Source organism: Dreissena polymorpha, chromosome 1 (assembly GCF_020536995.1).
Source record: "Dreissena polymorpha isolate Duluth1 chromosome 1, UMN_Dpol_1.0, whole genome shotgun sequence".
Lineage (NCBI taxonomy): Eukaryota > Metazoa > Mollusca > Bivalvia > Myida > Dreissenidae > Dreissena > Dreissena polymorpha.
In genome coordinates, this window is record NC_068355.1 from 99285955 (window position 1) to 99299792 (window position 13838).

Sequence of the window (13838 nt, forward strand, 5' to 3'; positions counted from 1 at the left end):
GCGCTTGACTAAGCACATTGATTCGTACTTCAAAATGTTTAGTAAGAATAGTCATAATATACATAAATGCATTTTAGGTAGAAGATACAAATCTGTAATCAGAGTACCACATTTGTTAAAATTTTCTGATATCCGAAGTGTCCTTTATCGGGAATCAAAGCGTCTGCAACTTCACCTACGAAAACAGCTTCGTTTATATTTCAATGGATACCATCAAAATTTCAGTAATTAAAAGCACAGTGATCACTATACATGCTGGAATATAAAACATTTTCTTGCAATTTTTCAAAGTAGTTTTATTTTGTTCAAATGTTTACTGTTCATCGAGTTCATGCTGTTTTCCGACCGAATTTTCATTTTTTGGGGGGGCAAAAAAAGCTACCATTTTTCAAGTGATTTTTTCTTCCTTTTAGAAAAGGGTACACAATTTATCAACTCGACCATATGCCCTGTCTTAAAAACTTATCTTCAGAATTTAACGTAAAAACTGAGGAACTTTCCGCTCGCGCGTGGCTTTTTTATCAAAGGGCCATCGGTTGTCGAAGTATCCGCATTATCTGCGCGTTCATGAAAAAGCACATGGTGTTTGTCCGTAACATATTCATGGCGTTTTGTTCAACATGTGCGTCTGTTTCGATTTAATTGGATTATATTCGCATATTTTCAGCTCACGAGATCAATTAAGACATGCATTGCGGACGAACATTGAAGATTGAATCTCCCTAAACAATTAACCCTCGACCAGTGACGGCTATATTAACATAGTAAGCTTGTATACCATATAATCTCCGCTCGTGTGTACAATTACACGAGTGCACTATTTGGGATTCAAATGTCTACTTTGTAATAACATATATATGTGTGTTGTCAGTAAGCAGCGCTGTAATTTGTTTTTGTTAAATCTGAGCAATTATTATTTTTACCATACAATGTCCAGTCGTTTCCAAACCGTGTAATACATTAGAACGAAAAAATCAACATTAACACGTTAAGTTCTTACATGATTGATTATAGTTACCATGATTTGCTGAATATTTGCAGTCGCTTTTATCTAAGATGCCACTGACATTTACTTGCAGAAATATTATTATATACTACATAAATAAAAAAAGATGATTATTTAAATAATCCCTCTTGTCTTGCATAATCAAGTGTTGTGTGTGTTTCGCTTATATATAACCGTATAACATTAATTCTTCGTGAGAATGGTAATAAACTATCTTTGCTTGCTTGCGTGTGTCTCTGTTTAATCAAGTTTACGATTCTAGGACACGGGCGAAATACATCAGGAGCTCTTCACGAGACATGTAGACCCCTCCCCACCACAAACACAAACAACCGAAAAATTACATTTATATAACATAATGTTCATCCACTATAGTTAACATTAACATTTGGTTAAGCCCGCAATAAAACCCAGTAAATAAGTAAGTGAACTGGCATTTTTTTTTTCTCGAAAATGTGTTAGAAATTTTAAATATTAAACGCGTTTGCCGCATTCAGTACAAATATTCTTATCTGTTCAGTTATTGAATGAGGTGTCCTATGTATACATGATGTTATCATATAGCCATGTTTGCATATTTGGTCAATGATGAAATGACTGAACACAACTTTTAACCCACGAAACATTCGGACATGTTGAGGAGCCTCAATAATCTCTAAAATGTTATGCTGTGCGTACAATCTGTTTACTGCCCCAATTATTCGGCCGGATTTTAAATGAACAGAAGACAACGGATCGTTCAGCCGGATTTAATTTGACAGCAAGATAACGGATCAAACCCGTAAAAACAACGGTGAGACCAATTAGATTTGACTAGATATCGAGGTATGCATGGCGTTGTAGATGGCTGGACAATGAAGATTGCAAAGGGGTTTTTTAATTTAAGAAAAACGTGACCAAACGATTTCTTGTAAAAATTATAGCGTTGTAAAAATCGGTCAGGTTACATACAACTAACAATCAAGCTAAGGGACAACACACTCCCCGTCTGATATCATGAAGATATCACTATCAATTTACAACTTTGTCTAACATAAAAAAAAGTATCAAAGATCCCAAGAAAAGAAAAATAGCAAAAATACGCTTAACCTTGAACACTTAACCTTGAATAATAGGTATACATGAATATAAAATCAATTATTAAACATAAAGCTTAGCAATTAAAACATAACACTGTTTTACACACAAAATTCAGTCAATCAACCACACCACTTGCGTTATAGGTCTTATGTATTTTGCTGACTGTCCGTCTCTATGCAACCTCACTTCAAGTGACCTCACTCTTTCGTCAGTTCCGGGGAAAACTCGCTCTAGTACTGCCACTGGCCACTGGTTTCTCTCCGAACTCTCCTTCAGCAACACGACATCTCCCGGTTTGACATCATCCCGAAGCTCGAGCCACTTTCGTCGACCCTGAAGGCTACTTAAATAATCTTGTTGCCACCGCTTCCAAAACATGTTAGAAAGTATTTGAACATGTTTCCACTGAGAAGCGTAGATTTCTCTGATGTCCGTAGAAGTTGTCAGAGGTGGCAGGTGTCCAGATTTCTGTGTCAGCAACATCGATGGGGTTATCAGGACTGGGTTGAGCGGATCGTATGTGATTGGCCCAATCGGTCGACTATTTAGCACAGCACACACTTCACACATCAATGTACACAACACTTCGTGTGTGAGTTTTTGACCTTGGGTATTCAAAAGCATTGCATTAAGAATATTTCGAGTTAGTCCAATAATACGCTCCCAACATCCTCCCTTGTGCGAAGCGTGTGGGGTGTTCAAGATCCAGGCGACTTCCTTATCCTTGAGAAATGCTTTTACGGGTGGGTCTTCAACACAGATTGAAACAGCTTTAATGTCCTTCAAAGCACCAACAAAATTGGTTCCGCGATCAGATCGAAATTCTTCCACAGGTCCTCGTACAGAGATGAATCGTCGTAGAGCGTTTATAAAGGCTGAGCTACTCATGTCCTCGATCACTTCTATATGAGATGCTCTGGTAACTAAGCAAACAAATATGATGGCCCATCGTTTGCTCTCTGCAACCCCTCCTCTGGTACGCCGTGTCACAACTGGCCATGGTCCGAAGGTATCCACACCAACGTATGTGAATGGAGGTCCTGGGGTAAGTCTATCTTCAGGAAGGTTGGCCATCTGTTGATTCACAAAGTTGCCACGCAAGCGCCGGCAAGTAACGCACTGGTATATGATGCTGGATACTAAACGTTTCACCCCGACTATCCAATAGCCATGATTTCTTATGGCTGCCTCTGTATAAAGTCTACCCTGATGGTGAACTAAAACATGAAAATGATTTACAAGCAGACCACAATGTGTGATTTTCGAGGTACAAGTATTGGATGCTTGAAATCTGTATCGAAGGGAGCCTTGTGTATACGTCCACCCACTCGTAGCGTCCCATTTTCATCCAAAAATGGGTTCAACAAAGCTATTGGTCTTTTGACGCCAACTCTCTTCTTGTCTGTCAGCGACTTTACCTCTGAAGGTAATAGTATTTTTGAATTGCATTCAAGACAAACAACTCTGTCTCCTTACGGGATTCAACAGTATCTTGACTCAGCTTCTGTTTTGAACGAAATGATTGCACCCATCTTCTCAAGAGTGAAAAGGCACTGATCAAAGACTTCCAACTAGAGAATTTCTCAAATGTTTCAGTTATGTCACGATTAATGTCTGTTTTTGAAACCTTCACAAGAGGTCGAATTTCGCTATCCTTGTCTTCATCTACCAGGGTGAATGTGTCGGGAGAACGTGTTTCATTCGGAAGTGTCTTCGGTCCTCTAATCCACATACTTGCATCCAATTTCTTGGCAGGTGTCGCACAACGTGTTGCGAGATCTGCTGGGTTGTTTGATGTATGTACATAGTTCCACTGGTGGACATTAGTGCGTTTCAAGATGAGTTGTACTCTGTTGGCTACGTATGTGTAAAATCTTCTAGACTGATTGTTCAAATACCCGAGGACAACTCTGCTGTCAGAATGAAAAATGAATCTCTCCATGGGATAATCAAGATGCTCCGAGATAATTTCTGCTACCTCAGTGGCCAAGACTGCTGCACACAACTCTAAGCGTGGAATGGTTGTGTTTGCAGGTGCCAACCTTGATTTTCCGAGCACAAACCCTGTTTTAGTGGCAGTCATCACAAAACAGACAGCCGATATTGCCTTTTCAGACGCATCTGAATAAATGTGTAGTGCATCCTCTGCGGTCAAATTGGTCATGGTGTACATACGTGGAATGGCTATGTCATTCAATGAGGTTAATGAGTTTTTCCATTGGTCCCATTTTCCTTCTAAGTGTCTTGGCAACGGCTAATCCCAATCTGATGATGTGGCCTCATTCATGATTTCCCGTACCAAGATTTTTCCTTCTATTGTCACAGGCGCAAGAAATCCTAGCGGGTCAAAAATACTGTTTACTGTGGCAACTACTCCTCGTCTTGAGAATGGTCTTTCAGCAATGTTGATCTTGAACTCAAATGTATCGCCATTGTTATTCCATTTCAAACCTAGACTAGCCTGATCGGGCATTTCATCTGTAGAGATGTCAAAGGATGTCATGTCAATTGCGAGGTCTTCTACTGGGAAACTGCTTATCACGACTCTAGAATTAGAGGCTATCTTATACAGTCTAATACTGCTACTCAATGTTTCTTGCGTTCTTTTAATCAAGTCAATGGCTTCTTCTTCCTTTAAATGTGATGTCAAGGCATCGTCTACATAGAAGTCCCTGTTTACAAAGGTTCTCACATCTTCATCTGCAGTCTCGACAGCTTTTCTGAGGCAGTAGGTGGCTACAGCTGGCGAAGGGCTGTTCCCAAAGACATGAACCGTCATTCGGTATTCTATAAGCTCTTTCTTTGGATTGTTGTCTTTGTGCCAAAAGAAACGAAGCAAATCACGGTGTTCCTTGTTGACCTTGAAGCAATAGAACATCTGCTGCACGTCGCACATGACAGCAACAGCATTACGTCTGAAACGCAGAAGTACACCAAGCAGACTATTCGTGCAGTTTGGTCCAGTCAAGAGAATGTTGTTCGGTGAATTTCCATCAAATACTGCAGATGAATCAAACACTCCTCGGACCTTGTTTGGCTTGCGCGGGTGATATACCCCAAAGAAAGGTAGATACCAGCGTTCTGTGTCTTCATTCAGTGGTGGGGCCTCTTCTGCTGCGCCAGAATCACGTATCTGTTGCATTAACTTGTGCATTTGCTCTTGTTTCACTGGATTTTTCTGTAGTGAAGCCCGTAGGCTGGTAGCTCTCTTATAAACACTTAGCTTGTTATTTGGGAGCTTTTCTCTGGGATTCTTTAGTGGCAACGGAGCTGTCCAATGACCATCTCTCATGTCTATTGTATTGTCCATGATTTGAAGGAACTTCTGGTCATCCTTGGACAGTCCAACTTGATCATCAGCTTTAGTGACCTTAAAAATATCATCGCTTGTGTTGATTTTCTCACTTACTTTCAAGGCATTCTGGCAAGGGCACAACAAAGTTGTTCTGTCTGCGTTCAACACTTGAGTCTTGAATGTTCTTATGTTCTCACAAGTCTCGTCCATATGCAACTGGCCCAAACACACTTCGCCAACCAAAACCCAACCAAGTGGTAGTTTCTGTGCAAAAGGCAATTACTTCTGATTACCTAGCACTTGTTCCAGAACATGATGTGCTTCTGGGATATCTCTGCCAATCAGTAGCCCTATGTGCGGATTCTCCATGAGTTCAGGGAACTTGTCCTTGATTGGCTTCAGGTGGGAAAACAATGCAGCAACTTCCGGTGTGGGTATTTCAGATATGTCACTAGAAATTTCACACTCAACTAAGTTTTTGACTCCTTACTGACAATAGTCATCAATTGCACAGACCATAAGATTTGAAACACTTCTGGATAAGATACTTGTCTTTCCTGCGCAAGATGAAAGTGTGTATCGCTGTCTCGCATCTGCAATTCTAAGCTCATCTAATAGTTCCGAGCTTGCAAGGGATCGGTTGCTTTGATCATCATGTACGGCGTATGTATAAATGTATCTGTCTGGTTCTTCGGGCTTGAATACTTTCACCAAAACTGTTTTGGAACATGACCTTCCACCAACCTTTTCGCCGCACACAGCAGTACATTTCGAAACAATTTTGCTTTCTTGCTCCTCGCCGTGGCTTCTCGTTGTTGTGTCACTATGAACATGAAGAGCAGTTGGATGACCTTTGTCGCATACTCGACACGTAACAATGGCCTTGCAATCCTTTGCCATATGACTGTTTGAATTGCAACATCTGAAACAAATCTTTTTCTCCCGTAGAATTTGCTTGCGTTCTTCAAATGGTTTTTGACGGAAGGCCCTGCATGCATTCAACGGATGCCCCTTGCCATGGATGGCGCATTCGTGCACTGATGGGATAGGCACTTGAACTCTAGGTGTTTCAACATCAGTTTTCCTTGTTATGAGGTGATGTTGCGTCCTTGTGCTGGATGGAACGCTTTTGGCGTCAAACCTCTGGCTTTGTTTGTCACTGATCACTAATGCTGGATCATTGAACCTTCCTGCCATACTTTCAAGAAACTCTGTAAACACTGTAAATGGCGGATATGCAACGCAGTTAGTCTCCTTGTAATTCGCTGCCTTGTTGATCCATTTTGACTGAATAGTGACTGGCAATTTCTGTATCACTGGATTTAAGCCCATTGGAGTGTTGAAGTGCCCTAGCAATGTAACAAACTCGGGACGTGTCATCAAATAATTAACCTCATTAACCCAGTCCAACAAGTCATAAAGCTTCGAATAACCCTGGTTGCCTGTAATCCTTTCGATTGAGAACAATCGTCTGTTCAATGAATCAAGAATCATTTCAGATCTGCCAAATCTGTCGTTTAACCGTTTCCATAGTTGGTTCAGCGCTCTTTCTGCGTTTTGGCAAGAGTTTCGGATAGATATGGCCTGGGGTGACGACTTGTCACCTAAATATTTTACCAACAAGTCCAACTGTTCGCTTTGTGACAGTTCAAGTTCTTCAACTAATGACATGAATTGTTTTTATCATTGAATTTCACAAATCCTGTGGATAAAAGTTCTTTCTTTAGAAGGAAATTTGAAAATTGCAATGTTTCTTTCAGCGTCTCTTGCTTACATGTAGAATAAGACAAGGATTGCCTCACAAATGTCTCTGTACGGTAACGTTTTTCTTCTTCTAACTGAATATCACGATCTTCAAAATTGTCTGAATTCTCCAACACTTCTTGAATTTTTAACTCTTTTTTTTCCGCAGTAAAAATGTCTCTTTTAATTTTTAACTTTGCACGTTGGTTCTCAAGTTCTAATTCAAGTTCTCTTAATTCTGCTTCTTTTCTGGCAAAATCTAAATTCACCTTAGCTTCTTCGACATTACTTCCTGCCGATGATGGACGTCTGGACAGCTGACTAGGTGGCCCTTGTTTGAAGTGTAGATTCCCTTGTGGAACCCCTCCCACACTAAGTGTAGTCCGAACGGGTGCCATCAGATCCGGGTCCCGTCTGATTCTTTCAGATGTGACACTCATGACGATTGTTAGTCAGTAGTCTCGTTGTTTTTACTTTACTGTCCCAATTATTCGGCCGGATTTTAATTGAACAGAAGACAACGGATCATTCAGCCGGATTTAATTTGACAGCAAGATAACGGATCAAACCCGTAAAAACAACGGTGAGACCAATTAGATTTGACTAGATATCGAGGTATGCATGGCGTTGTAGATGGCTGGACAATGAAGATTGCAAAGGGGTTTTTTAATTTAAGAAAAACGTGACCAAACGATTTCTTGTAAAAATTATAGCGTTGTAAAAATCGGTCAGGTTACATACAACTAACAATCAAGCTAAGGGACAACACAATCTGAATAAAAAACATGCAATTATTTGTTATTTTGGCATTAACGACTAGTTTACCTAAATAATATTCTTTTACAAGTCAAATAGACATTTTTCTTATGCATGAGACCATGATCCAAAATCAGCTGAGAAAATATAAAGATTAACATCCCGATTTTTTTCTTCCATAGCCACATTCGAACTCCGTCTTCATATTGTCAAGATAAACAATTTGACGAAAATTTGAACAAGAGGGCCATCATGGCCCTGAATCTCCACTGTTTTTTTTAATGCGAAACAAGTTGAAATGTACTGAAGCATGTGGCTTTCTCTTTTTATCCCTCGTCCCACTGGGCACTTAAGGTTGGAAGGGTGAGCATTTTTATATATGGAAAACGTTACTACGGTGTTCACTAAACAGACTAAAAAGCCGAATTGTCGCACAGGTCCTTTGCTTATAACGAAGGTACATTTATATCTCCATTTCTCCATAAGATATTGCCGTTCTTTCTATTTACACATATTTTTAGAATGCTGATCAACTCTACGCATGTTCTACAAGATTAATGAAAGTTCCTTCATTCAATCATGAATCTTTTTCCAAAATTCCAAAAAGTGTTTATAGGTTTCAAAGTTTCTGTTACTTATATAGTTCATGACATATGCAAAATACCTAATGACATAGATCACCTGAACTTTACTTCATTCTTGAGGCATTCGTGAGTGAAGCAGCATTGTTAACGAGGTGAAGAAATTGTTTATTGTACAAAGAAGATATTTGCCTGAGGAAACATAAAGTTACGAGTTTTTCAGGTTCATGAGGTGCCGAAAGGCAGTAGGAATGATAACTTTGTAGAGGTTGTTTGTTAAACGTAAAATGTTTACGAGACAAAAAATTGAGGTATAATTCATCATGTTTTTTGACGAATCAAATTTTCTTGAACTTCTTTTTAATGGGAGCCTTCAAGGGATAATTTTGGCCCCAGGGGCAAAATTTGAACAAACTTGGTAGAGAACTATAAGATGTCACTACATACCAAATTTGGTAGCCCTAGGCCCAATGGTTATGGACAGGAAGATTTTTAAAGTTTGCACAAAAGAGGCTTTATATAAGCATATGTTCAATTTTGTTACCCCCGGGGAAGGGTCAAATTTGAGCCCAGGGGTAATAATTTGAAAAAAACTTGGTAGAGAACTTTAAGATTTTAATACATAACAAATTTGGTAGGAATAGAACCAATGGTTATGGACAATAAGATTTTTAAAGTTTGCACAAAATAGGCCCAATATAAGCATATGTTCATTTTTGTGTGCCCCGGGGCAGGGTCAAATTTGACCCCAGGGGCATAATTTGAACAAACAAATTAAAGACCTATAAGATGTCACTACATACCGAATTTGGTAGCCCTAGGCCCTATGCTTATGGACAGAAAGATTTTTAAAGTTTGCATAAAATAGACTTTATATAAGCATATGTTCTTTTTTGTGACACCCGGGGCAGGGTCAAATTTGACCCCAGGGGCATAATTTGAACAAACAAAGTAGAGAACTATTAAATGTCACTTCATACCTAATGTGGTAGCACTAGGCCCAATGGTAATGGACAAGATTTTTAAAGTTTGCACAAAATAGGCTTTATATAAGCACATGTTCAATTTATTGACCCGGGCGGGGTTAAATTTGACCCCAGAGGCATAATTTGAACAAATTTTAAAGAGGTTTACCCCTGTCTCATTTTTAACTGTAAAGCACATTGTCTTACCCTTAATTTTTATGTGGCCCTATGAAGGTGACCGTTTGGAGACACTTAAGTTATTGCCCTTAACATATAAGGGTTTATTACTAAACCCACTTTTAAATATTGTTTTAATGCCACTCTGGGGGGACCTTTCTTCTCCATAGCCCAATCCTCCTTAAGTTCCATACAGACAGGGTCTTAAGTTGGAGCATTACGGCTATATTCCCTGTCTGCAAGTGTTCAACATTGAGCCACATACATAAACTTGTACTCATTACTTTTTTAACAACTCAATACTCAATTGCAATATTAATATATAATTGAGAGTTACACTCCCTATGTGTTATTATATATTGTCCGTTTTCCTTTCCTTCTCATATAATTGCATTTACACATGCAGCTCCACTCTACATTTGAGAGCTGTTAAATCAGGCTCTGGCATCCCTATTAATTAATGTTCATAAATATAAACATATCCCTCCTATGATTAGATCTTGTTGTGTGGCATTTAGTTTAAACTTTAAATATACACATAAAAATGGTACTTGACTATGTATGTTAACATATTGTGGCAATGTTCAACCACTTTGTGATCTGGAAAACCCTCAAATATTATTATTTTGTTACACAAACATATTACACATCTGTGTATCCCTTTTTCTATAAGTATTATATTAAAATAGTCCTATTTGGATTCAAACATTTAAAACACAGATCACAAAGTTTAAAGACTCCAACAAACCCATTGCAGTATATACTGAACAGTGGGTCTGGTAATGATGATGCCACATACAACAGTATGTGTGTTTTCACCATCTTTACTTATAAAAATTGGGCTATTCTTTCTCTCTCTCCTCCTTAAAAAACAATACAAACAATAACATACAATAACAACATCATATTAATGATAATAATTAACAATAAGTACAGTAACATAACAAAACATAGTTATATAATACTATAAAACAACTCCAAGTTCTTTTGGATTAATTCATCCTTTTCTTTCATTTATATTTTTGCATATAAACTATTATTGTTTACTTTTTCTTAAAGTACAACGTCAGCCGTGGGAAAATCTATTTTTAAACGGATTGACCTACTTGCAATCCTTAATAATAATTTTCGGCCAATCTGCGCCAGCTTTTTAAAAGTACATCAACCAATAAAAAGGCCGCTTTTTAAACAGCGTTAGGCCCATCCATTGTAAAGCACTGCGTCTTTTTAACGCTTCTTATAAATGTTAGATATTTTAAACCAATAGATTTTTATTAAGGCACCGCACCAACACTGCAAAGTTTTATATTAATACCAATGGTACAGCCCAGTAAAATCGGGCTGTCCATTTTATGGCCGTTTTCGGCTTTTTTATGCAGAGTTCTATGTTAAGCAGTGTGCTCGGGCAATGGTTTTTAACCGAAGTCCCGAGGGTAAATAACCCCATTAGTCAGGAACATTTGTGATTAGTTTAATCAGAATTGGACTTGTTTCTTTAGGAGAAGATGTTTAAAGAAAGTTAACGCACGCACACATGACGGACACAGGACCATGACAATGCCCCACTGGCCAGTGAAGCGAAAAACGAGTCATTAATGATTTTTAAGAGGTCTTAAAAATTTGACCTGCATAACGTCTGCAGAACGCAATTGACCAAGATTCGAAATCAGCCGGAAATTTTACAAGATAAACATTCTATGCTTTATCAAGATTTAGTCATAAATATGGCCTCTAAAAAGGTATACATTTTTTCCAAACATTTGACCTGGTTACCTCGTTTAAGAACTAGATTAAGTCTTTCAGTGCGGGAACCGAATTTTAAAGGCTTTTGCAAGCAGTTTGGATTCAGATGAGACGCCACAGAACGTGGCGTCTCATCTGGATCCAAACTGTTTGCTATTCTGATAGTATTCTTTGAAATAAAATGAAGAAAATGCTTATTTTAGAAATTCAGCAGACGACATTTTAGCAGACAACATTTCCCAGCATGCAAAGGGTTAAGTCAAGATTACCATCCTTACCAAGTTGAATTAAGCATTATGATCAAAATCCAAACGGGGCATGAAGATGATACAGCTCAACATTATGACCAAGTTTTATCAAGAATGGGTGAACAATGTAGCCTCCTTTCAACAATATTTGACCCCGTGACCTAGTTGTAGTACGTGAGTGACCAAGATTGTAACGAACTCGGCCTTGAAAATGGCAATGTAAACATTTTGAGAATGAGAATGTTTTATCAAGCTTTAAAAATGGCCCCTACATTGGTAACATGGTTTTTCAAGCATTTGATCAGCTGAACTGATGTTTGGAAGTCCACAACAATGATTTGAAAACAATCTAAGTTTTATTCAGATAAATGTAACCTCTAGATTAGTGACTAGTTTTTTTCCTAAGATTTAACCTGGTGACTTAAGTTTTCGGACGCTAATTATCCGAATTCCACCTCTGCACACATATTGTCTTAATAAACATTCATAAGAATTAAGTCATAAATTTGGCCTCAAGATTGATTTCACGTTTTTTCTAAGTTTAGGCTTGATGACCTTGTTTTTGGCCGCACATGACGAAACTTTGTTCCCTTGACACATGGTTATCACAAAAGCTCACCTTAAGCTCTTCCAGCTTACGTTAGCTAAATATAATATATAGAATATTAAAGCACTTCATAGCCATTTTACCTTGAGTAGTTGAGAGACTAAATACCATCATATAAATTGAAGAATGACAAACACTTTATAACAAGGCTATTAAATATACATATAGGTTCAGAAACAACAAACACTATCAGGCCACATAGTTTTAATGTGATACAAAATGTTCTTAATGGAAACAAAAACGATGCAAACTCACACAATCGTCAAATTGTATTGATACATGCATATACCAAACATAATTGTTTGTTACGAGGTAATATTTTCTGATATTTTCATCAGATCATTCAAATATGTTTAAACTTTCAGATGATGTTCATACTTGCTCCACCATGACACTTGAGCGGAAGTCTGAAAGTTCAACTTCCCAACGAAGTTTACATCAAGAAATCTGTCATGTTTTTTTGCACCTTAGGCTGTTTACCCCTTCCCTTGGATGTGCTTTCAGCCTTTCGCTTTTTACCACCAGCCTTTTCTTCTAGAAATGAAAGTTAATAAATATATCCAAAAATATGACTGTATCAAATCATATTTTTAATAAATCGTACAATGGCTAAACAAGAGGGCCTGAAAGGCCCAAAGTCGCTCACCTGAGATTCAAAGGAACTGACCTGTTTTCTGCAGCCCAAGATGTCATTAGAACAATATGTTCTTACCAACTTTGATGACTAGTGAACAGGGTACCCTGGCGGCCACGTTTTTCAACAGACCAGAACCATTTTCATACACATCCAAGATATCATTTAAACAAATATACTGACAAAGTTTCATGAAGATTCATAAGTCCATATAAGGAACAAGAGGGCCTGAAAGGCCCAAAGTCGCTCACCTGAGATAACAAGATATTATTGGGACAAATCTTCTGACCAAGTTTCACGAAGATTGGAAAATAAATGTGGCCTCTAGAGTGTTTACAAGGTTTTACAATAGCCATATAAGGAAAAATGCCTCGCCCCCTGGCAGCCATGTTTTTTCAACCAACCGGCATCATTTTCTAACTCGTCCAAGATATTATCGGTATGAATCTTCTGACAAAGTTTCATGAAGATCGGAAGTAAATGTGGCCTCTAAGAGAGTTTACAAGATTTTACTATAGCCATATAAAGAAAAATGCCCTGTCCCTTGGAAGCCATTTTTTCAAGCAAACATAATTATTTTCGAACTTATCCAAGATACCATTGAGACCAATCTTCTGACCAAATTTCATGAAGATTGGACTATAAATGTGGCCTCAAGAGTGTTAACAAGGTTTAACTATACCCATATATAGCCATATAAGAAAAAATGCCCCGCCCCTGGTGGCCATGTTTTTAAAGCAACCAAAACCATTTTCGAACTTATCCAAGATATCATTAGGACAAATCTTCTGACCAAGTTTCATGATGATCGGAAAATAAATGTGACCTCTAGAGTGTTAACAAGGTTTTACTATAGCCATATAAGGAAAATAGCCCCGCCCCTATGGTGGCAATGTTTTTTAACCAACCGGCATCATTTTTGAACGCGTCTAAAATATTATTGGGATGAATCTTCTGGCCAAGTTTCATGAAGATCGGACTATAAATGTGGCCTCTAGAGTGT

At 38.2% G+C, this 13838-nt stretch overlaps 2 protein-coding genes across 3 annotated transcripts in view; both read right to left on the reverse strand.

The window, feature by feature from the left end:
- Window positions 1-4340: 4340 nt before the first annotated feature.
- LOC127840306 (uncharacterized) lies at window positions 4341-5591 on the reverse strand. Its single transcript, XM_052368737.1, has one exon. It carries the CDS (start codon window positions 5589-5591, stop codon window positions 4341-4343), a length of 1251 nt encoding a protein of 416 aa, XP_052224697.1.
- Window positions 5592-12388: 6797 nt separating this feature from the next.
- Window positions 12389-13838, reverse strand: part of LOC127842317 (cryptochrome-1-like) — a 51798-nt gene continuing 50348 nt past the window's right edge. For both annotated transcript variants that reach the window (XM_052371753.1, XM_052371752.1), the window contains exon 12: window positions 12389-12735. In XM_052371753.1, the coding sequence (XP_052227713.1) occupies window positions 12635-12735 (101 nt within the window). In that variant the 3' untranslated portion in view covers window positions 12389-12634. The remainder of the gene's footprint in view (window positions 12736-13838) is intronic.